This window comes from Theobroma cacao, chromosome 2, assembly GCF_053813885.1.
Source record: "Theobroma cacao isolate CCN51 chromosome 2, ASM5381388v1, whole genome shotgun sequence".
Lineage (NCBI taxonomy): Eukaryota > Viridiplantae > Streptophyta > Magnoliopsida > Malvales > Malvaceae > Theobroma > Theobroma cacao.
Genome location: NC_142640.1, coordinates 44,430,383 through 44,455,952, shown reverse-complemented (window position 1 = coordinate 44,455,952; position 25,570 = coordinate 44,430,383). Strand labels below are relative to the sequence as shown.

Here is a 25,570-nt window from a genome sequence, read left to right as displayed (position 1 = left end):
TGATGTCAAAAATAAAAAAAATTATTAAAAGGTAATACGAAATATAGAAAATTATGACTTGTAAATGCTTTCTAAATAAAAAAAGTAGACATGATTATAAAACAGATTAAAAAAGAAAAGTAAATATTCAATTTGAAATTAAAAAATATAACCTGACTGGTTACACGGAATATATGTAGCAATTTTTTAATTGTAAAACACGAAACCGTACTGTTCTTTTCTGCCCCCAAACTATCGGGCAATGCATGGTTTTCCATTTTTAGGAGGTAATATTTTTAAATAGAAATTACAATAATAAATTTGAAAAAGGAAAAAAAATAATAACAATTAAATAACTTTCGAATATATATTTGATAACCTATTTATGACAAAAACCATTAATCCAATCAATCAAAATAATATAAAATTAAATCAAATTCAATATGATGGGACTTTGATCAGCCCAAATTATTGCGTTTTAAATTGGCAATTAGTTTAGCAGTTCCCGCATAGAACAAAAGCACGTCTAATTGCAGGTGATCAGTATAAAAAATTAAAGATGACTTGAATTTTCAACTCCTCTTTAAAGAAGGGATGGGAATAAAGTACGTGCTAAGCAGGGCTATATGCATATATAAGCATATTCTGTAGAAGTATATAAATAGCCATATGGAACTCAAGTGTAACTACATGAAAAACCCTACTCTAGAAGCATTCAAAACCTCCCTTCACAAAAACTGAAAACACCTAACTCAACCTGTCGTCACAAGAGCAAAATTAACATGTCCTAAACAGCCATGGCTTTTAAAGTTCTTCCATCAAAACCGCGCCTACATGACCGAACATGCATTTGGATTTTCGTCACTAAAGAGAGTAATGAACTTCTCATCTGCTGCATTTGGACTAGGCAAAGCTTGCACAGCGTTTTTAACATAGCCTGACGGTGCCTTCTTGTCATAAGCTTGAGCAACGTAAGGGTAAGCCACTAAGTTATAAGGGACGTAGGGCCAAAACTCAGCTCTCTTTCCTGTGCTCTTCACTTTCTTTAACACCTTGTTTGGCTCAACGTATCCGGTCACGGTTACTCGGCTTTGCTTTCTGTTCACGTCAACTGATTTCGCACCTAAACAAGATTATAAGGAATAAAAAATATGACTTCATGGCATTTACCGAGAAAACAAATTAAAAAAATGGAAAGAAGCAAATTGGGGTAAAGTTTTAAAATATGTCATGACGAGGACAGAATAATTACGACGTGAAAGCGGTAGATGACGTGGCTGGTTTTGATTAAATCACTTGACGTTAAGGGTCTGTTTGGTTTGTGGGAATTAGTAATGCATTTATTGTGGCAGTCCAAGCCCTGAGGGTCTTTAATGTCTCCAAACAGAAAATAAAAGATATTTCCAACTACAGTTTTGTTGTTTCCAGAAAAACTTGTTTGTTCTTATCCTTTTCAAGTGATATGCATATATACATGTTTCCCTTGCTACGCCGAAGCAGAATAAACTGTGTATTTACCATGCAAGTGAAAGAAAAAACAAAATAAGGGAACTGGAAATAGCAATCTCTGGTTCTCTGTAGAAAATTTATGGTTTTAACTTCGAGGACTTTGCAGTACGGAGAGAAACAAGCATAAATATAGCTTCTGTTTTTTGCGGTTTGTAAAACGAGGAAGCTCTAGCGATTCTCCTTTTCTTTTGACTTGGTTTGTTTTTTCCTTTCCCTGTCCTCCTTTTGGAAGAGAAATTAAATACTCTTTATTGTCTGTGCTGAATTCTGATACGGTATAGCCATGGAAACCAGGCTCGGAAAATAAGGTGGCTAAAGTGATAGTCAAAGAGAAGAAGTGCAAAGGGCTGCAATGAAACTTGTTATTAACCTTTTTTCATGAACTCTCATGATTCAGTAGGCTGTGACGGATTACTATAGCTAACAGGCTTTGGTTAATTCTTTTTAGAAGGCAAGACCCCTTTTAGCCTGGTTGGCTTAAGGGCTTCCTTCCTTCCACCATGAATCAGGACATGCATGATTAACACGAAAAATTTAAACAAAAAGTAAAGAAAGACTGAAGATTGAGGGAAGGAGAGAGCATTCTATTGAACCTTTCATGGAGGACACAGCGTTTTTGACTCTCCTTTCACAGCCATCACAGTCCATTTTAACCTTGATCTCAACAGTCTGCCAAAAAAAAAAAACAAAGAACACGAAACTCGGTTTTTAACATCAAATTAAGGGAGCCACTGAAGAAAAGATCATCACTAGCAAATCAAAAGAGTAAAAGGAAGGAAGCAGTTGACAGTTGAGAGAGCAAAGACTATTACTGTAACCAAAAGGCGAGAAAAGGATAAAAGAGATTATTGGAGTTGACGAGTACCTGCATTACTTTTCGCTTCTTCCTTTTGGTATGAACAGTAATTAAATCAGAAATGTAGTCAGAAAGAGAGTCCAAAGCACCCATTTTTTTCTTTTCAACTAGTTATGCAAAAGCAAGAGGAGTTTGGGAGAGTTTGAAAGAGTTTTGAAGGAGAGAAATGGGTCAGAGGTTTGGGCATGGAAAAACATGGGACATCGGGGTTGTATTTATAGCAGGGTAAATGATACGATGGGGGGAAATAAGAGAGAATAATTGATTATTGTGGAACAAGTTGTGCTTAGAATTTTAATATAATAAATTAAGATGATGACTTGTGCCCCTTAATCATGCCAATTTCTCCCAAAATATCATGCAGGACAACTGGGCATTTGGGGTTCTGCTTTGTTTTGCTTTGGCCGCAACACCTTTTAATGGGAAAAGAATTACATATTGAAAGGGTCTTAGGGTCCTTTCAGTAGTAGCTTGCTTATTTTACAGGTTAAATTAATGGCGAGCTGTTGTCTGGCTGTTTTCGTTGGTCCAAAGAAAGGGAAACTGTTGTAAAGCGGTTCAATGTCCGCGTTGATTACCTGTTCAGTGGCCTACAAACAGGTGTTTTCTCATTTGTAATGCAAGTAATTGATTGCCTATGCCCACCGTTTGTTCTATTTTTTTTAACCTATATTTTCCCTTTCTATATTGATCTAGTTTTATGGAATTAATAAAAAAACCTATTACTTTTTGAATGGAATATAATTGATTGCCATGGTTTAAAAAAAATTACATATTAACTTGGTTCAGTAATTTATACAGATTAATACTAAATGTATCAAAATGACGTGAAACAGAACGTGTTTGCAATATCGATAAAAAATAAAATTAATTTTAATTAAATTTTAAAATTATTTGTAATCGTAACAAAAGAAATAACATTTTGAAACATATAAGAGGGGTTATTTTTTCCACCGTTAACAACCTTACAATCATTGAGTCTCTTTTTATGAAGCCCTAAATGTGACGGATCACTTGATTGTGAGCGGCAAAAGGTCAATAATCTTCCAAACAAAATGTTTGAATTATTGTTTTCTTTTTCTGTTTAAATTATTTATTTATTTGGAGGAATAACTCCCATCGTTCTGATGGAGATATATAATTTTCACATATAAAAGGGGGATCAATTATTTAATGATCTGGAGCCCGTCTGTCTTGCATCATTGGGAGGGTGAAAGGGTCTGGGTAGCTGCCTGCCTCTCTTGGACTATTCCTGCCATGCATAGCCCTTTTCTCCTCATATTATACCCTCTTGTCCCACTCAACGCCGCGCCTACTAGTTACCACTGCATAATCGTTTGTAATTTGTAACTAGCGATGTCAACATCATGACTGCCAGGCTTACAAACTTTTAAGTTAGCCAATAAAATTCCCACATCCAAGCCCACAATAACACCAAAATAAATAATTATTCAGAAATAGAAAACAACCAAATGAGTAAGTAACAAATTAGATATGCAACATTTAGATTTCAATTACTTGTTGGAAATGTATTGAATGGTAGACATCAAATGATCATATCACTATGAGTTTTTTTTCTCAAAACTCAATGATTATTTTTTCTTCTCTAGAAGCAGAAGTACTCAATGATTTGACATCGAAATCTCCAAACAAATTTGTCACGCTAAAAATCAAAAAAAAAAAAAAAAGACACCCTTTTGTCAATTGCCACGTTAATAATTTGCCAATATCAAGGAGGAGCCTATCTAATTTCTTGTCCAAAAATTAAATATATAGAAATCAAAGAACACTTGGGTGGTTTTTCTATATGCGGAATCTTCAAGTATTTCTGAATTATGGACATGCAAAGTACCTGTAAATGCAAATTTCCTCATTCTACAATTAGCTAGAGGTTAGCCGAAATGTTGATGGATTTGAGAAGTAATGCAAGCGTTCATCCTCACACAACTTTTTGGTATCCATTCCTGCCACAATTTTATGGCGTCCCCTCCTTGTCGTCAGCTTTCAACATTCTTACAGAATTCTTTTAGTTGAAAAGCAAAGAGCCTAATTTCGATTTAATTTCAGGAAATATTTATAAATTTGCTCTAGAATAATTAATTGCATCACACATTTTAAATTATATTAATAATTTTGTTTAGCTATATATCAAATCTGTTAATTATGTCAATTATATCATTTCTTAGTATATATATAATTATATATGTGTGTACAAGAGGAGGGATATATAAAATTAATTTACATATTCTATAACTTCATGTACAATTAATATTTTAACAAACTAATTGTTGTATTTAACAACTTATTCATACTCATTATTCATATAAAGTTTCAAGTCAATTCAATTTTTATATCATATCAATCGAGAACATTATTTTTTTCAATATATATTATTGTTACATGAATAGAACATAAAATCAAATGGTTGGATTAACAAAATATAAATTATATAAAAAAATCCAAAGATGTAAACTTAATTATTTTTATATCGGTATAAGTGGATCCCTAATGGTTACCTTAAAACTTCAACTTAGAAGTGTCGATTCCAATCCTAAAATTTATAGAAAGGATGAAATTTATGGATGGGAGAAGATTGTTATGTCTTTTGTTGTGTTGTCCTAGGTTCAATGAGTATGGCTCTACATGTACCAAAACAAAGTGTCTCAAGATGTTTTGGGAAAATTAGGGAAGACTGTCTAAAATGTTTATGTTATACTAGGCTCATATGTCAGCAATTGGAAATCATATGAAGGATTGTTGAGAACTATCACCAAATGCTTGTCATTAGGTAACTGATTAGGAGAGTAATCCCCCAAGGGTATTCAGTATTGTCAGAACCAAATGCAGACAAACTAATTAGTAGGAATGATGCATGCTCAATCTTATCATGCTTGATCGGAGGAAGTTGTTTCCGAGAAGTGGGTCTTGAGTTTCATTCCTATCAAGTATCAACATCCTTATCCTTTTTCAAAATGAAGCCTAAAAACCAATAAGCACTTTGTTAGCAATAATGTCCTGCAAAAAAAATCTAAGATTTCTGTCATTTGGCCTAATTTTGACAGGGGAAACGCATTAAATGAAATGGGGTCTACCTTATGTAAAGTCTTCTTCCCTACATACAAGGCAAACATCCAGCCATCCACTCGAGGACGATTTCCATGGTTTATAGTGCTTCCGCCTCCATAATTACGCCATGTCATTTTCTATTTATGCAGATTGGTTGAGTATATAACTGTTCAAACCCAAAAAAATGGAACTCTACCCGTTCACTCTAACTCTAGGAATTAGTTGACTCAAAATAAATAAAGGAAATACTAATTAAAGTGTCTGAAAAGAAAAATGAAGAAATTAATAATGAGAGAAAAGTTGTAAAGAGAAACAATGAACCATATATATTTATATATAAACCACCCTATATCTTGTTACAACTCTTCCACGTGAAAAGGACGTGCATCTAAGCCTCAAGCACCCCCTACTTGATAACTTTAAAACACGAGTATGGACATTTCTAAGCAGCTAGCATATGCATGGCTCATAGCTGAAAGCTGCTATGCTCCCTTCTTTCCTACACCTCGCATTTTATCAGGATGATTGTCCAATTCAAAAAGTATCTTATTCAAAGTTATGCACAGCTTATAATTCAAGTTATTGTAGAAGATGATTGTGGACCATAACGTTCACATGCGTGCTGCTCTGCTAAATTGGCCTCTTAGGGACATTTTGCTTGGATTGAGAGAATAAAAAAGGGAAGGAATTAGGGAAGTTTGTAGTACCTGTAATATAAATGTAAAATCTCCAATGTATTATTTAGAACATCAAGTTATAGAAAACAAATGACATACCTATTTAGATCATCGTGAGCAGCAAAATAAACAAGCGGAAGCTAGGAAAAATTTTTAGTTAGTGTCTTCTTCTCTCGTTTGTGGCAGCTCGTAATTTTGTGGATACTGTGATTAAGTCAGCGGTGAAGAGTGAACCTGATGTGTGTTGGGCCCCTTTCTCGCCCTCTGGCTCTCCTGGGGGCACTATCTTAGCTGAAGTGAAGGAATGAAGAAAATGTTGAAGAATCACCTCAAAAGCCTAACCAAGATTTAGACTTATATAGTGCTAACTCTTTACATTCTGATATCATCAATCTTAGTTGACGAGTCTTCCTAATCATAAATCAATTTGGATAGATCAAATGCTTAGCCAAGCCTAGTGTAATCTGATAACAACAAACAAAAAACCAGACTGATGACTCTAATATTGCTTTAAGTGGTGTGCTAATTTAAATTTGGTTAACATCTAAACTAGTAAAAACTGAGTGAAACTCGTGCTGCTCCTTACATGAATATACGCATTTGTTTCCTCTTTAAACTTCATTCTCATCATGTTTTTGATATCCTTGATACCCAATTCGGTTGTTTTACTCTTTTATGATTCTTATGCTTCTGTTCATACATTTATCGTTAAGTGTCATGCATTTTAGCTATAAGGTTGAATTATCTCATGTTATTCGTGAGTTTTAGCATTTTTTTTGCTCGTTCAAATAAAATTTATTAAATATAAAAATTGATACATAATCCTAATTCTTGTTAAGAAGATCAGATGCAAACTAACAAGTAAACGTCAAAGATAAATTGTAACAATTTCCTAAAGAGAGGAAAGTGCAAAACCTCACCCAAGTTCACCTCATTTTAGTATGATGCAAAAAACATCTTAGCTCTATCCACCCCAAATTTAACCCACAAAAGCATTGACTTTCTGAAAGGTTTACACAAAGACAATGTCCCCGATCACTTTACATAAGTTGTGATCAATTTCACTAAAAATATACCAATAATTCCATGAGCCAAGCTTGTCGATGAAATTACCACTTTAGAATTAGATTCAATAATCAACCTCTTAATTTGTACCAACACAAGATGAGGATGCAAATAGTTGGAGTGCATGCTTAATAGCCATCAGTTTCACATAATTATTGGAGTCTTGAATCCTAAGGGTGTCGAAGAATAATCCAATGACAGAGTCAAAAAAATCCTCAAATGCTCTTCATTCTGTAGATCAAAGTTTACTTCTAACCGATCTATCCACATTGAATTTACATTCATTCTAAAGGGAAGGAACCCATGAGGTACCTAAGAGAAAGTCACTAGAGAGTCAAGAAGTATTAGCATTTCAAGGTTCAGTCTCAAAACCCCATTTTACATATTTTACCTAAGGATTATCATCCATGATTTTATCTTCTTTCTGCTGAGATTTTTTACTCAAATTCTAGTTTATGTTTGTTTAGAATTACTTTGTTTAAATAGTTATTTGGTGATTACCTTTTTTTTACTTGTTAAATAAGTTTAAGGTTTTTTTTGGTGCTTATAAATATGTGCTTAAACTTAGGGTCAAGTTTGGTTTATTTTGAGAGTTGAAAGACTCTTTAAAAGAGTATAAGAGAGAGAGAGCTCTTGAGTGTAATGGGTTTTGGGTATGTGGGATTAAAAAGAATTGATGATTGTTTAATGAAAGTTGGTTAGTGAAAGTTGATTGTTTCATTAAAAAAATGTGTTCTTTGTATTTGGTTATTTGTTTTGGCTTACTTGATTGGGTATTAGTCATAACAAATGGCATCAAAGTTATCCTAATGAAAGATATCGGTGGATGGGTTTCGAAGTATGGGATAAAGCCTTATGATGGAACAAATAATTTTATTTTGTGGCAAGTAATGTGCTTGATGTGTAGTACAACAAGGACTGAGAGATGTATTTGAAATAAAGAAACTATAACGACTACAAGTGGGAAGAGATTCAATAAAGAACGGTAAATACAATTCATTTGCCTTTTACTCCTAAAATTAAATATGATGTATTGAATAAGAATTTTTTTGAAAGAGTTGATAAATGAATTAGAAGGAATTTATATGTCAAAATCCATCAGAACTAAGTTATTTTTGAAGAAGGAATTGTATAGGTTGAAGATAAAGGAAGGAAAAAGTTTAAAGGTATGCTTAAACGAGCTCGATAGATTTTTTACTCGGTTGTCAAGTATAGAAGAGATAATTAAAGAAGAGGAATATAGGACAATCATTTTGATTAATTCACTGTTGAGAAATGTGATGTCATAACTACACCAGTGATGTTTGCTGATGATACTTTAAGTGTGAAAGATGTGATTGTTATTTTTACATAGCATGATAGATTAAAACGAGGATATATACAAATATACATACTTTAAAAAATATATGTGTATATAAATTTACAAAAGAGGGATGTTAAGTTACACTAGCATATAACAATCACTAATTGTTACACTATTCTATAAATTTCAAAACAATTTTTATTTTAATAAATCAATCATTTAATTTAATAATTTATTTGTTCTTGTCAAGTATATAAAGTTTCGAATCAATTTAATATGGATTACATTGATTGAAATATATCTCTTCTCTTTATACATATAACGATTAAAATTTTATTATAATCAATTATTTAATTAAATTAAAATTCAATTTGCATGTGGAGATATATAAAGTAAATCATATAAACATATATGAAATGGTGTAAAATTTAATCAATTTTACACGATTTAAGTGGATCCTTCAATCCTTATATATTATATATATATATATATATAATATTGGATATCTTGGAGAGATGTACACTTGACTATCCAAAGTCAAAAACTTGGGAAAGAGTTGAAGGAAAATTATAGTGCTACTAAGATTTAAATTGAAAAATGGGAGCCACGCAAATTTGAAAAGATTATTTAAATAATCAGATGATAGAGAAGAAGATTATTTAACGCCAGGTAGGCGGAGTTAGATGAAGTATTGGTAAACGTCTTTGTTCATGTCACACTGTGCTTCAATCGATTTTATACGATGCTCACAAGTAAATGTGCAAAAAATAATAATTATAATAGAATAAATAGTGGTTCTCGATTTCAGGGCTTAATCAAAATATCAAGTTTAGTTAATTACACAAGAAAACTGCACTGATATGATGTCGATTTGCTTTAAATGATGATATAACAGCCCAGGATCGGGAGTGACTTAATGTGTTCATCAGTTGACTCAACAAAGCCCAAGGTTTTGTGAATGCAACTATCAACTCTCTCTTTCTCTCTCTCAATATTATATATAATAAACAATATGATTTGAACATAAGCAGATTCATCAAGGTTGCCCAATATCAAGTGCAAGTTTCACAATCATAATTCATAAGAAAATGATCTCTTCTTTATTATATTGTTATAAAAAAAATATCACATAGATTTTTCTAGATGAAACATATGACCGCAACATTAAATATATATATATGATAATTTTTACATCTTCTGTGTGAGGTATTAAATATAAGAAAATATAAATGTTACATCGTCTTTTAATGATAAACAGTTGTTGGTTAATTAGTGGTTGATTAAGCATGCCACGACTGGCAAGCCTTGATGACCTGGCATCACTAAGTGTGAGATACGCCTACGATGTTTATGATTAACATATATTTAATGAATTAGACATGTACATCGTGAAGAAGAGTTAAGTCAGGAACTTCAATGGGAGGAAAGTAAGCAGGAGTTCCCCTTTTATAAGCTATATTGCGAAGCACCAAGAGCATATTGTCCAACGCTTGATCCCAGCTCCTTTAAGAGGCCCTAGCCCAAATATGTCCAAGTCAGGCTTGCGAGCCAGGACATCAAAATTCTGAAACATCTCCCCTTCCTTTTTCTTTTTTTTTTTTAATTTTCTTTCTCCCTTCTCTAAAAGTCCATTCCAGCATCGTCAAAGTCTAATCTGAGTCTCTTCTGATTACTCAAATTTGTAATCATAACGCAAAATGTTGCTAGTTGAACAGTCTTTCACAAAACAATAGGAGTTAGAAGACAATTACTCGTCCTTACCATCATACTCAATTTAGTAGCAGATTGTAAAATGTAAACTAATGTCAACTATTCAGCGTAGGCTCAAATTAATGGCATTATTAAAAAGCCGAAAAACTCTGTCAAAGTCGATACCAAAAGCCCAAACCATATTTTCCTTACAACAATAATTGCATCCAAAAGATTTGTAGACAAAGAATCAATTCCTGGTTGTTTTCAAATATTCTCATCATAGGGCGCTTTGACTATGAAAAGAAAAACAGGCAGAATCTATCACCCTAACCATCTAGAAGCCTGAACCTACTCGAACCCAAAAAAGGCCAGATGGGCAAATCACAAGACTTGGGTAATTACGACTCAGCAGAAACTTTGAGAGAAACAGGCAACAAGTGGCTAATAAAATCTTGTCCAACTTGGAGTTCTCAGCCGCCCCACTTCTTGCAGCCACTCTAGCAAGTCCCCCGCTGTCACTGAGGCCATGAACAACGAGCCAATCACTTTGAAACAGGTCGCGGACCATAACCTTGGCCCCGTTGATCGTTACATTGGCATCAGATTTTGCAACAGTGATATTGAACCCTCCCAAATAAGTCTCTAGCACTACCCCCTCATCCCAATTAACCAGATCCCTCCCTGGAATTTTACAAGGCACGATGAGGCTTAAAAAGATTGACGGATACACGCTCCAATTACCCATAAATGGCTTTATCATTTCATCAGAAGGAGCAAAGATTGTGAGCTTCACATTGGCTCTTGGGCTCTCCAACTGCGAGTCAAGAAAAGATGCCATGGCAAAGTACCCTTTTGACCTTAAAGCTTCGCTGGCTTTATCAAATGAATTAAAACTTCGAAACGTATCCGCTCCTACACATCCATGCTTGGAAACCTTGAAGCTTGGATCAAAAAACTTGTCAAGTTTATAGACTACCAAAGTCCCATCATCGTACGCGGGTGTCTTGCCAATCTTGACTCCATTTAATGAAAGCTGATCATCAGACGGTGAAGAGGTTACGATCAGGGAGTGGCTAGGAGACAAAGTGGTGAGTTTGGAACCAAAGGGGAGGGCATTGAGGAATGAGAGAGGAAGAGATTGAGGAGAGAAGTGGAAACGGAGAAGAGAAAGAGAGGGTTGGCCGGACTTAGCGAAGACAGTATCAGATGGAGAGAAAATGGTGAGGTTTTGAGTTTGTGGGATCAGAGTTTGGGGACCGTACTGGAGGGTTAGAGACATGGATACCATGCCGATATCGGAGAGGACTTGAGCGGCGTTGGAGATGATATTGGAGGAGGCAGAGAAGGAGAGAGAGGGTAGAAAGAAGAATACGAGAGAAAGGAGAAGTTGGACTGCCATGGTGGAGCTTCCAATTAGGTGGGGGGTTTTTCCAGGGTTTTTGGCTCTTGCTTATTATGGTGAAGGGAGGGTTTTGTAACTGTATGTGATTAAGGTTGATTTTGTAGCCTGGCTTGGAAGGCATTTGGCGGGAAAAGTTTGTTAAGGAATGGTTTGTCGGAGTGACGATAATAGCCTGGGAGTTATTTGTGAGGGACATTTGTAGAGATATATGCATTTATTATTGAATCAAGTACATATACTCGAATACTTAATTAACAATTTACTTACTTTAAGAGTGACACGCAACTACTACGGAGAAGTTTTAGTGCTTAACGTGGAGTTTGTTTACTCCAAGAATGATATATATTCACGTGGCGGAATTGGTTAGTCTTGAAAACTGCACAATGAGCAAAGAAGTGCGCTAGGAAGTCCAGGAGTTTTACCTCTAACAATCCAGGATTGCCCTCCAACTATATAGATAAGCATGGTCCTCTCAGATTTGCGGAAGGAAGAGCATTACATATATCTATAAGCGTAGGCTCTAAGACGTCATGTTTTTGAGAATCTGAAAATCCAAGTAAAAGAAAGAAACAATGAAGTTACTTCTGAAGCTAATAACATCAATGCCAACATACTTATTCTCATTCTAATTTGATCTAGAAAGTATACAAGAGAACTAAGGGTGGGCAAACGCACTACACGCCAAATAGATGAGGCTTGGCAAACCCTAAATACATCTTCTTGGATCAAATAAACCATCGATGAAGGAGATCAAAAGGTAGTTAATTCAAAATAAAAATCGTTGATTGGCCAGCCAATCTGCTCAGATATAGCCCTTCCTAGAAACATGCCATACAATGGAACTCCAGTCTTGCTGCTGCTGCTTACATCTCACATCTCACATCTCACCACAAATGAACCAGTTATTTGGCAAGCAAACAAGGTTTAACAACTTAATTATTTGCAGAAAGCTCTCATATCTGTATATTGCACTAACACCCAATATGCATAGCTGACCAAAATCCTGACACTGCCCATTGAAGACAAGGTGATGACTATTGACATAACCTATAGAATTTGGCAATTTATGTTGTTCAAACGACAAAGAAGATAATTGAAAGGATGAGAAAGTAACTCACTTGATTGAGAAAGGGAATGATGAGCTGAAAGCAACACAACCCCCTTTCTCCCCTTTGTCCACTCTGAACCAGCTGAGAGGCAGTAAGATATTGGATTCATCTGTAATTCACAAAGCCAAATAAAGAGGCAAATATACATTCTTGTAATCTTTCACATTAAGTACTAAAGTGATATTAGATTCCAGAGTAATTAGTTCAATGATGAATAAGATTAAATGATAGCAATATTTTTCATCCTTAAAAAGATCATGTCTTCCCAGTTACAACTGTCCCCTATCCAACTGACTCCAAATCTACAGTTTTGAAACTGCAAAATCTTCAACCGGTAAATAGCCAGGATGAAGATAAAAGAAATTGCCACAAAGTCACACCTTTGGTTCATATCACGTCTATCAGATACCAAATATGTGGCCCAGATCCATTTACTAGGAAAAGATGATGACAATAGTGGGATCTCGTATGAACCTGAAGGGCACCATCATAAGCCCAAAGTCTCTCTCACTACTGGCCTCCACCAACTAATGGCATTTTCCTCAGCTTATCAATCTTCCTAGCCAAATTTAAAGCTGTATCCTTCTTCCCCTCATCAAGTAAAGCCTGTTTCAGATTACTAAACATCTTGGCTGGAGGTCGAATACCTGCATCCAACATTTCCTGAAAATACTTGCAAGCATCATCTAACTTACTGTTGTGACACAAGCTGTTAATCAAATCAGAGAACATATGCATTCCTGGAAGCACTCCCTCGGCCTTCATCTGAGCCCAAACCAGCATTGCCATATCCACTTGCTCCTCATTGCAAAACATCCTCACTATAATTTCATAAGTACTCACAGTTGGCTCACAGCCCGGCTCACTGGTCATTTTCTGGAAAACCAAATAAGCCTCTTTCATCCTTCGAGCCTTTATCAGGTGATGGAGAATTATATCGTATGTTCTTGAATTTGGACCGACCAAATTTCTTCTCATCTCACCAATCACCCGAAATGCATCATCCATTTGCATTGACCAACAATAAGCCCCTACAAGAGAATTATAAGTAGGTGCCTCAGGTGCAAAACCACAACTCTTGGAACGTTCAAAAAACTCAAGAGCTTCACTTAACCTCTTCTCGGAACCCAATCCATTAATCAAAGTACAAAAAATATGAGGACTAGGCTTACAATTCTTTGCCTCCATCTCATGAAACAACTCAACCGCCCTATTATACTTCTTTGCCTTACAATACGCATTGATCAAAATACCATAAGTCACAACATCTGGCTCGAAACCCTCATCTTTCATCTCTCGGTAAACCTCGTCTAACCTCAACAAGTTGTGTTCTTTTCCCCATCCTTCCAACAAAATTGTATAAGACTTGATATCAGGAACAAACCTTCTCTTTTTCATTTTATCAAACACTTTGTTTGCTTTCTCAACATGTCTAGATTTACTCAAAGTATCAATCAATCTATTAAAATCCGACGTATCAAGCTTGAACCCAAACTCCTCCATCCTCTCAAAAGCCTCTATAGCCTCTTCAACCTTCCGGCCCCTTGCGTACCGCCGCGAAATCAATGCAAAAGTATCTTTGCTTAACAATTTGCTACTCTTCATGTCATTCACCAAATTCCATATCAATTTGAATTGCTTAATCTTACCCAAAGCTTCAATCAAAGCATTGTAGCTTTCTGTATTGTATTTAAACCCTTTTTGCTTCTCTGCCCATGTAAAAAATGACATTGCAATGACACCCGCATTACTTAGCCTCTTCAAAACCTCTGCAACAAGTGAAGGGGACACTTCAATTGAAGCGTTTTCGAGCAATTTATCTACGTGAATATCAGAGCGGCTTGAGAGGAGTTTGCAGATTTTGGCTGCGTCTTCTTCGAGTTTGGGTTCGGCAGGTTTCTTTTCATAGGGCTCAAAAGGCAATTTTTTGGGCATCAAATCCTCGTGGATCGATCTGTAGATCATAAGATGAAGATTTGATGGATACCCAAATGAGTCTTTGTGGTCTGGAAGCGAGTTGAGATTGAAATTTTGATGTTTGATGGATTTCTGTGAGTAAGTGGCGAGTGATGATCTTGTGCAAGGAGTTAGAAATTTGGGTTTTGTGTGGGTTTTTGAAAATAAATTCAGAAATCGAGAGAGACCCATTTTGATTCTTTGTGATACTATGATTATGACTGTGAGATGAAAAATCCAAAATTGGAATTTTCCATTTTTGAGGGGATTTAATTTTGGCGGGAAGAGGTGTGGCCAGTAACAACAAAGAAGCGGTGAGATGAGAGAGCAATATTTTTATTTAGAGGGATTTTCCAGCTCTGTTTAGCGGCCTTGCTGCTGTTGCCAATTGAATTCAAACATTACGTCCTCAAATACAGTATTCTACATACACGAGTATCTGATTAACTATATTAATCAAGTTATTGTGGAAAAGAAGAAAAAAAGACCCTTTCTACTCTTTATAATCAGATCAGTATCCATGTCATTCGACAAAACATACAACTCCCTCAGTCACTCTGACTAGATAAAGTTGTCACTTGTTGATTTCTTTATCTCTTCATTTCCTATAGCTACTTTATTTGCTGATGTTGGTTAAAACATCAGATAAACAAATCAAAAGTTTGTGGGACTATGTAATGACCATCGCCAGCGACTTCTTTAATGAGCCTATCAGAAAAGAAATCAAGTTCTCTCAGGATTCATGATGCTTGGAAATGGTGACGGGATGAGCATAGCTGAGCAAAATAACAGACCTTTCCCAGCCTGTTTTCCTTGCCACAAAATATTCCTATTGCGGGGATAGATAGATAGATAGATTGCGCAAGAGAGAAAGAGAGAGAGAGAGAGAGAATGACAATACAACAGGATATTTTAATCAATGAATTTGTCTTCCAACATCAACGTGCCAAATGAAAGGTGGGTAGAACATACAAGAGCGTGCAAATGGCAACGCAAGAGGGAGGTCTTCTTAATCAACGTACACTTCTGGGTGGCTTGACCATTAAATACTAACCCTGAAGCCAACAACACAGAGCAAAACCTCAAGTGAATTCACTTGTTCTCCCCTTAATTCTGGCATCTCATATAAAAAATATCGTAGCCTGTGTGATAAGAGGAACCCCCAAAAAATAGGCATACAGACCAAAGAATGTATCTCATCTGATGGTGTTCTTTTGAACCTTTCATGAGATTCAGATGCAAGGATAATGCGCTGAGTCCCTGAAACATTCACCTTTTAGTTCACAGTTCACACCTCTTCATGTGCACTGATTTGACTGTGAATTCCAGTCATCAAGAAGGTTTATTATAGTTTCCTCAAACTTCTTTGCCTGAGGTCCAGGCTTCAAGACATTTACATCACCCCATTGGGAGCAAGGATCCATCCACCAGCTCTTTCGGCCAGTGCACCATGCCCCTGGGGCAGCACGGTTTCGCCCACGATTGAGGATCTTTTCATCAACCATGTCCAACACAGGATCATCTTTTTGAAACTGTCTCGCAAAAGCTGCTCCACTTTGGGCCATTTGATCATAATCAGTAATGTTGAGAAAGTGGGGTTCCATCTTTGGAGGACTGTCCCAAATCATATATCTTAAATCACCGTTAACAGTAGTATTCTTGAACTCCGGTGAATTGCAAATAACAGAATGAAAATAGCTTTCTTCAGCCAACATAACATTGTTGAAATACATCAGAAGGGTCCGGGGTAGATTATCCCACCCAAAAAGGCAAAATTCCAGAAAGGATCTGCTTAAGACAACCCATTGGGAACCTGCAATTCAATACCAAACTGAATGATTGTAGCATCTCCATAGAAAAAAACAGTCAAGTAAATTTTTATTTCATGAACAGTAATGGACTGCAATGGTATGGATTGACTTTGCCTGTGAATACTTTGAAAGCATCAGGCATTTGTCGTTTCTCTGTAGCATGAAAAATTTGGGTCCTCCTAGCTAGGTAAAGCCCTGGGTCAACTACAATAGGCTGGATCCGTTGACCTCTGCATAAAAAATGAACCAATATGATTTAGATTTAATTGCAACTGTGCAGCAGAAGCATCTATACATTTCATGAAAAGGGTTTGCCTACTCTTTCCACCCAAGGTCACTAGTATGATCAATGAAATTGAGGTCCCTCCTAACAGAAGAGAACACATGGGACAAATCTGAGATGTGAAATAAAACAAACAAAAAGGTTAGTACAATTAAGAACAACACAGCATGGTCTGACAGCGGAAGAATAGTAAAAAATTACAGAGTAACATATTGAGGGAAAAGAGGCATAGGGCCAGCATGAGGAATTCCCATCATCGAAATCGCAAAGGAGAAATGCAAAAAAAAGGCACAGGTGAATTCAAGGCTATTATAGAAGAAAAGTAATACTGGAATCTGAGATTTTGTCCAATGTAACATCCAAGTTTGGCACCTATGAACCGTGGGTTGGTTGGCACATTCAAAGTATTGAGGTTGAGAGAAACAAACAATTGGGAGGATATGGGACAGAGGGCTTTCTGGCCTAGTAGCATTGGGAACTAATTTTAGGATTTCAATTTTATTCTGTCTAAAGCTTCTCTTCAGCAGAAATTAAATCAGATTTTTCGATATATCCTATCAACAATGAAGTGGAAAACAAAAATTATTACAGAAGTTTAAATCAATAATCAAATAATGGTTCCAACATGATTATCGAGTATTTGAAAAAATTAATCTTTAAGTCAAAAGTGGTATCATAAAAATATTATGCTTCGTTTTATTTATTACCCAGCAACCACTATATTCATAGACCTGAGTTGCCTAGTTGCAAAAGTGTTAGTTTGCCAGACTCTACAACAACCACAATAAAATAAATAAAGAACATCAGAAATTCAAAGCACTTCACTCCACAAGTTAATGCATCTTCATCACGGGAATTCTTCTCACCCAAAGTAACAAAGGATACTAAGCCTCTTTCTTTCCCTCTAACATACTAAACCTTGTAATAGTTACTGACCAACCAATATTTTCATAATTGGTCACACTTCAGACAGCTGCTGAAGCTTCAGATCCATATCACCTCACAGTAAAATCATTATTATTATCCTGCCCTTTTTTAATATCTTTTTTTCAAGATCATAGAGTTTACTATAGCATAATGTTAGCATTTTTTACCCTTAAGTAGGCCATTAACCAAAACAGATACTACCATCTATAGCTAGAAAGATTTCAGTAGAAGAAAAGACATCGCTCATTTCCAGCGAGAAAAGGAACTGATTTAGTTTTCTGTGGCCCCTGGTTGTAATGGTATGAGGAAAATGGCCCTGGGTCTAATGCCAAAGTGTATTAACTTGAAGGATCTAGCTTCATATCTACAACAACCAATAATCACGGAACTGATGTACCAACAACTATGTCTGGCTATCTCAAAAACAGACTTAGAAAGTGAAACTGAGAGTGCTGGACCAGCCATAAAATAAGCAAACCACAGTTCTATCGATGTAACAAATAATTTAACAGGCAGAAATTCGGTCCAAAAGTTGCTTCCCTTCACTAAACTAACATTTGAGCAAAACTCTGCAGATCTGGACCCAAAAAGGAAATTGTAGGATTGAAACCTCCTGAATCATCAATACGAATCTGCTCAAGTACACTCATTAAGAAAAAATAAATGTCAGTCATCCTCCATTATGTACTTTCCACTATCCAGTATGTCAATCTGATACCCCCACTACCATATACATATGATCATGCACAAGTGCATTCGTTTACAACAGATAACAGCTTCAAGAGAATCTCCATTTCATCGATGCAGGGTGTTTGCTAGATGTTTTCCAATCTAATCTACTCCCAGGACCAGATTATGTTTTAAAATAAACTATGCTAACAACAGTTCTCATCTGATGGATAGATGTATCACCAAAATCATTGCAAGTTTCATTTCTAGATTGTTAAAACTGCTCCAAAATAAAGATTGCTAGTTAAAGCTAATCCATGCTTCCATGCAGAAATCTTTATTTAGTCAGCACTAAAACCGACATTTTAAGTAAATTAATATCTTGACACTATTATGAAGCAAAATATCTTGATAAGAAGTAATAGCAAGAAAATTCTTAGAATCATGATACCATAACTGGAACTGGAAACTAGTCAGAAACATTATCAAAATCAAGAATTTTCCTTGAATCATGTACAACATTCACAAATTCAATCCAGAGTTTTAGACTGTATGGAAAGAATTTAAGATTGGAATGTTGCACTAAATCTGGCAGAATGAATCTAAATAAGAAAGCAACTAAAAGAAAAGTTTCTGTTGAGGTGAACTATTTATACTGACTACACTGATTATTCAGCAAACAGCAACCTGACCCCAATACAGAACCTTTAACAAATCCAATTGATCATAAAAAAACACCTTAATCAAAAAATCTCAAATTCCCATTTCTTATTCAACCGCACACTATATGCCCAATGCTAATTCATTCGAATTTCCAGTAATTCCAACTATATCAAGAAGTTGTGTATCCAAAGTAAAACTTTTCTCCAAATCAAAACCTCAATTCTCCTAGCAACTCCATACAAAAGAAAACAACATAAATCCAAAACAAAAAATCAACAATCGAAACCGCTTACCGTCTTGAGTAACCAAGGGATAATCCAAAGCGCTCAAAGCAATAAACCAATCCCAGCCACGATCAAGCTTCATCAAAACAGCAGCAGCATGTAACGTGGCAGCAATATGCGTGGAACCCATATAAGAAAACCGATCAGGCTTCCCAATAACATCCACATTTCCAAAGCTCCTAATAGCAGGCACAGATTTCAAAGCCAAAGCCAACCTATACCTTTCCTCATCAGAAGCATCAGCTCCAAGTTGCAACAGATACCGATTCCTGGGATGATAGACAGCAAGCAGTAGCCTAAAGATCCGATCTTTATCACCTCTCCCACCAAATATATAGTACCCAAAAGCTGGTGGATAATGAAGGCCATGTTGGACTAGGGAAGGGAAAGGTCTAGGGGAGCTGAAAGCTGAGATTGAGTAAAGTAAGAGGAGGAGAATGGAGAGAAATGTAGTGGAAAAAAGAGTGAAAAGCCATTTCTTTTCAGCTCCCATAACAATAGTGTTTTAAACTCTTCAATAATTGTAGCTTTTTTGGGGGGTTTTTTTTATTCGAAGATTGAATTTTGAGCATATGGGGTTATAGATGATCAGAGGAGGACATTTGGGTTGAATTTGGAATTTGGAGATGTTTCAGGAACTCGGTATTTGGGGATCTTCAGTTTCAGAAGGCTGAACAACATTGGTGATAAAATCTAGATCAGCACAGTAAAGCATTTTTTTGTTTTTGCCGAATTCTCTCTCTCTCTGTGTAATGCCAATGCAAATGATTAAAGCATTTCTCTTTTTTTTTTTTTTGGGTTGTATGTGTAAAAGGCTCTGTTTCTTCGGTGATGAAATGTTTGGAGTTGAAGAGTTTACTAGGGTTAGGGTTTTTTATTCTTTTTTTTCTTTCGGTTAGATTGGCTTTGGTGGAGCGGATATTCAAGTTTCAATATTTCTTGGATTTTCTTCGCTCTCTGCAAATACGATCTGATTTGCTTTTTCATAATTTGATCCAACAAAAGTTAAGGATTAAGTTAACCCACTTTCGCTTTGCGTGTGGCAAAACTCAAAATAGTTCGGCCAACTGAATATTCACGGGCTCCACTCGCGCGTCGAATAACTCGCTACCGTCAAAGAAAACACCTCGAAATTCAAATGAGTTCCACGAGTGGTTATCACGCGCTGAGGAGCGAAGGTGGGGGGAAAGATTTGATCTCAAGGGCTTGGGTGCTGTTGTTTTCACATGTAAAAAAAAAAAAAAATTAAAATTTGCTATTTCTAGGAGCAAGGGTCAAAGCTGGAAAATAGAGATTTTCTCCTTTCATTCATCATTTTAAAATTGACAAAAAAACCAAAGAGTTGTACCATGGCAAAGTCATCATGCATGTGTTAAGCAGAGACGTGTCGTGATGTGATGGAATTGGCCTCCTAATCTGTTACACACATTTTTTTAGTTGTTTCAAAGTATAGATTTAAATAAGGAAATAAATATTAATACGAAGACCAAAACAGATTAATGTCACACTTATTGGAAGGTAGATAGATGGGATTCGCGTTTTTATTTGAAATTATTCCCATAGTTTTTCAAATGTCAAAAGTTTTGAAGGCCAAGTATGTATTTGTCACTAATAAAGGAGGTTAGGCTGGATTTTGGACTCGATAATGATAGAGAGAGAGGGGATGGATCAGCCTTATATTCCGTAGTAATTGTCCTTCTCGCCAGTATAAGTTAATGTGGGTTGTTGAGTAGTTGAATTGCATCCGCAAATTCGCCAAGTTACTATTTGATAATAAATCATGTGACTTTTAACGAGGCATTTTTGTAGGCGATGGGGTGGCTCTTTTGACTAGGTATATGTGCCTCTTCATCACAAGATTTTGTTACTTAAAGAGACAACGTTTTCTTGAAGTGCTCCCAATTTCTTCATTGGTTTAGCCTCCCAAGTCTCATAAATGCTTGTCGAGGAAAACAAAGTTTTTACTCGATTGGCATTGGCGTTGGCATAGAGCAAAGATCTTCGTTATTTTTTATTGGAACCAAGAAAAAAGGTAAATATTATATACAAGACATAGCTTTCATCGTACAAGTTCGATAGTTATAGTTATTATCTATGTTTATAAACATAACATAAAAGCAAAGATCTTCATTATTAGTATACTCAAGGGTATAAATAAATCCAAGAGGTTTTCAAAAAACCAAGCTAGTCCTCTTAGAGTCTAAGCCACCAACCTAGGAGACCAGCAGAAAGCTCGAGCCACCCTTAACTTAATTTCAACATTGTTAAAAAAGTTTATTCTAGTTATCGGCTCCTCATTCCCTTTGGTAACGAAGACTTTTGGAACCTTGACAATCAAATCCTATCAATCTATCTTTCTTGGCAATCGTTTTCTCATATATTTTCATGCTCGGAGATTTATTTTTTGCCAAACTCTTACATTAGTAATTCCTCCCTAGTCCAATAGCAAGATAATTCCTAAATATTGGTAACTCTTCCTTGGTTCTCACTATTGAAACTTAATTACTATTGACAAAACAATCGTTGCAAGTGATACGAGTATGTATCACTTCTAACTCTTGCAAGTTTAAATTTTCAAATCGAGAATAATGTTACTTAATTAAGGCTCTATCAAATTTTTATGATCAAAAATTAAGAATAGAATATGTAAACTATGGATGAATTTAAAATTTTGTATGAAGAGTGATTAAAATATAACTATAAAGATAATAGATGTATATTAAGTTTTATACATATAATAAAAAAATTAAAAATTAAAAGGTGACGACCATCACCACTCGCCATTCCCTTGACTCTGTCACTAGTAAACATTAAAGCTACAAGTCTTATCATTATCAAAGTACTTGGTTAAGAGATTTAGGTACGAAATAAAGGTAGAATTAAAACTTTTTATTTTGTCTAAGATAAACCTAGCTTTTACTGTCATATTATGAAATAACTAGATTAGGATAAGTAGTTAAGAAAGTGCATTTTTCTTTTACTTAAGGATTCATGTAGTTATAAATAATTGTATGTATTGTATTGTACAGTCACGCATGCATTGTGAAGAGATATAGGTGAGTTGACAGATTTGGATGATTTATCGATCATTAAGACAAACAAATTTAATAATGCAAAAATAAACTTATTTATAACATCGAAAACATGTTTACAATAAAATGCTATATATATTATCTTAATTAAAAATTATATATGATGCAATGAAAAACAAGGAAAATACAACCTCTTTAACCTATATGACATGTGAATATGTGATGCAAAAGTCCTAGTAGCAAATTGGATTCTACATGATATGTAAAATGACAAAAATGCCTCTAAGATGTACATGCCATACTTCAATATTATGATAGTCTTAATGCTATCATATTTCTATATATTGGGTCATCATGTATATACTAATGCACTTACATAATAGTTATCATACGGACTTGTTGAGTTCTATGTTATCAAGCCATTTAAGAAAATAGGTTTAACTTGTAGTAAGACAAGGCCGCTTGGAACTTGAACTGCTATTGGATTAGATATATACTAATGCATTCACATAATAGTTAGGGAAAAAAAAACCCACTCTTTTAAGTTTTAATTGAAATTTTAAACAAGTTTATTAGTTTTCAAAATAAATATTTCGTCTAAAAAATGTAAACACCGTTAACAGAGATTAAAAAAAACTAAAATGGTTTTTTTTTATTAATTTTACAAATTATTATCATATTTTTTTAAAAAAATTAAAAAAAGAGCACTAGATTGGTGCTCTCATGGGGAGCATTTTTTTTAATTAATAAAAAATTAATAAATTATATAATAATAATTTTAAAAATGAATTAAAGATAAATTTATTTTTTTGCTCTTGTCATGTTATTAAATTAACAGTTAACTAACGGTTAGATCTAAGTGTCGAATAAAATTTTTTTTTTAAGGTAAAATATTTATTTTAAAAATTAATGAAATTTCATATAATTTTGATCAAAATTTAAGAGAATAAGAGTATTTTACCTTAATAATTATCGTATGGACTCATGGAGTCCTATGTTATCATGCCATTTAAGAAAATAGGTTTAAATTGTAGTCACATGATCGAGGCGGCTTGGATCTTGAACTGCTATGGCCTTAGATCTGCACTCTTTAAAGACTTCTTGTATTTGCTTTAGCTTGGACCTTATCTTAAGAGCGGAATCTACAACTTGACTTTTCTTCAGGCTAGAAATACTCCCGACTCTAGTAAACTGCACTTATTGCTATTAATATGAGAACACAACTGTTTCAGCCCAAGGAAAATTAGAACTAAATCTTACGCATAATATTTCTTCAGTCTGTACAAATAAGAGTCCAACCAAGTCCATCAATCGAGTGCCTCCTACAGATTGAGTGGTCTTGACGATATACGATCCACTCCACTTCGGCTTGAATTTGCCCTTGGAATCAATTAATGAAGGTCGCATTTCCTTTTAAAGACCAAATCTTCATTTTTTTTGAAATGTAATTGAATATTAAGTCATTAATAATATCATAAATCAATTAACATTCTTGATTCTTCAAGTGCGTACCTTCCCATCTGTCCCATGGTGGAGAGGAAGAAGAAGGTGGGGCAGCAAGGACAGGCTAAATGGGGATATTTATCTGACAATCAGAAGTTTTAAAAAACAAAGCAGAATAATGACCAAGTGACACATAGAAACTATGACAACTAAGCATTAATTCCATCTTAGGCCCAATTAGCAAAAGGCTAAAATAGTTGACCTTTTCCTCTTCTTTTAATACAAAGTTAGAAGCTTCAGTTGCTCCCATTTTCTGTGAAGAAGTACCCGGAATGTGCCCTTAGACATCAAACTACAGTAATCCCTCTCGCAGGTCATCGAATGATATATTGCTAACACCTTCACCAGTCTTTATAAGGCGAATTCTTCCATCACGACGGATACATATTTCTGGTATGTATTTAACTTCACCATTTATGCTGTCATTGTAAACTCTAGTTTCAATGTCACCCTCAACATAGACTGAAAAGTTTTTAGTGATTTGTTGAACCGCATAAGCCCCAAGTGTATCATTATACACAGCAATTCGATGCCATTGGGCAGGTTGTGGTGTGTTTTGGTCCCTTATGATTTTCTGATCATACATGCCACCTGTCCCAACTGTAAACATAGTCACTGTTCGTCCATTCCTCAATATCTTCTGTATAGGGGCTTGCCCAACTTTTCCACAAATAATTGCCCTGTGTACACCACGGTAATTCCAACCACTTGCAGGATTGACACCTTGAAGCATTGGCTCACGCTTGTCAGACTTATTGCCAAGAAAATCATCAATCTCTTCTTCCATTTCATCGCCTTTCCCTTCGTCATTATCGCTACCAACCGAACCAGTCGAACACCACAACTTGGAGGTACGTTGCACACCTAGAGAAGAGTTGGGTGCTGTAGGAACAGAGATTCTAAGGAGCTTTGCACATCTGCTGGCGAGTGAAATCATACTTTATTCAGTGAGTTAACTCAAAACTGGTGATTCCAGGGGATGAACCAGAAGAGTTACCAAATCTTCATATGTAAATGAATTGTTTCCTGTGGTATCTAATAATATAGAGTTTGAGTAATCTCTATTCAGTTATAGAATGAATTTGGATAATATTTTTAATATTTGACTCGAGTTCAAATATTACCCTTGAGATACTTTATACTCGAATCTAATTATATTTATGTATGTATGTATATATATATATATATATATATATAATATTTATCACTTTAATTAAATTCTTTTTTTGTAAATTAATAAATATAAATTAATATTTTATATGATTTTTATGTATTTAACGGATTCAATTAATTAGTAGATAGTGTTATATTATTAGAGTTTGATTTTGAATAATATTTTATAATTTTATTTGAATTTTAATAAAATTCGAATACCTAGTTAATTAAAAAGATTGGAGGACAGAAATAGCTGAATGGTATAGGCCTGCAACGACCGGAGACTTGAATGATGGATTGAGCCAATGAGCCTTGTGGCTTTAGCTTGACTCTAAACCAATAATAGAGACGGCCACGGTCATGTAAAACCCAATTGAAAGTGAGTTTGGACCTGGGAATCTATTGTAACATATTCTTTTTTGCCTTATCCTCAAATGGACACGTGTCCTCCGCCCGCAGCGATTTCGTCCAACTGCCAATCACGGCAACCATGCAGTGAAAGGTTAAAGGCAAAAGTGCAATTACAAAGATTACCCCTTAGAACGACATAATAAAGTAAATAAAACGACATGAGACTTCCATCAATGAGTCTTTGGGGGAAAGGCCAAAGGTGGAAGAAAAGCACACGA

The 25,570-nt window shown here is 35.1% G+C and overlaps 4 protein-coding genes and 1 pseudogene across 4 annotated transcripts; all 5 read right to left on the bottom strand.

Moving 5' to 3' along the window:
- Positions 1-609: 609 nt before the first annotated feature.
- Positions 610-2,547, bottom strand: HIPP20 (Heavy metal transport/detoxification superfamily protein). The gene is made up of 3 exons (XM_007045019.3): positions 2,354-2,547; positions 2,082-2,157; positions 610-1,102 (listed from the first exon to the last, which is right to left on the bottom strand). Exons 1-3 carry the CDS (start codon positions 2,435-2,437, stop codon positions 810-812), a joined length of 453 nt encoding a protein of 150 aa, XP_007045081.2. The 5' UTR covers positions 2,438-2,547; the 3' UTR covers positions 610-809.
- A 7,780-nt stretch (positions 2,548-10,327) lies between these two features.
- LOC18609745 (putative fasciclin-like arabinogalactan protein 20) lies at positions 10,328-12,774 on the bottom strand. The gene is made up of 2 exons (XM_007045018.3): positions 12,668-12,774; positions 10,328-12,093 (listed from the first exon to the last, which is right to left on the bottom strand). The coding sequence occupies exon 2, from the start codon at positions 11,544-11,546 to the stop codon at positions 10,482-10,484; it is 1,065 nt and encodes a 354-aa protein (XP_007045080.2). The 5' UTR covers positions 11,547-12,093; positions 12,668-12,774; the 3' UTR covers positions 10,328-10,481.
- A 99-nt stretch (positions 12,775-12,873) lies between these two features.
- LOC18609744 (Tetratricopeptide repeat (TPR)-like superfamily protein) lies at positions 12,874-15,043 on the bottom strand. Its single transcript, XM_007045017.3, has one exon. The coding sequence runs from the start codon at positions 14,804-14,806 to the stop codon at positions 13,169-13,171; it is 1,638 nt and encodes a 545-aa protein (XP_007045079.2). The 5' UTR covers positions 14,807-15,043; the 3' UTR covers positions 12,874-13,168.
- Positions 15,044-15,506: 463 nt separating this feature from the next.
- On the bottom strand, positions 15,507-20,251 carry LOC18609743 (Core-2/I-branching beta-1,6-N-acetylglucosaminyltransferase family protein). Its single transcript, XM_018116240.2, has 4 exons — positions 19,261-20,251; positions 16,745-16,820; positions 16,540-16,655; positions 15,507-16,427 (listed from the first exon to the last, which is right to left on the bottom strand). Exons 1-4 carry the CDS (start codon positions 19,742-19,744, stop codon positions 15,913-15,915), a joined length of 1,191 nt encoding a protein of 396 aa, XP_017971729.1. The 5' UTR covers positions 19,745-20,251; the 3' UTR covers positions 15,507-15,912.
- A 3,810-nt stretch (positions 20,252-24,061) lies between these two features.
- Positions 24,062-24,778, bottom strand: LOC18609742 (single-stranded DNA-binding protein, mitochondrial pseudogene; annotated as a pseudogene).
- Positions 24,779-25,570: the final 792 nt, after the last annotated feature.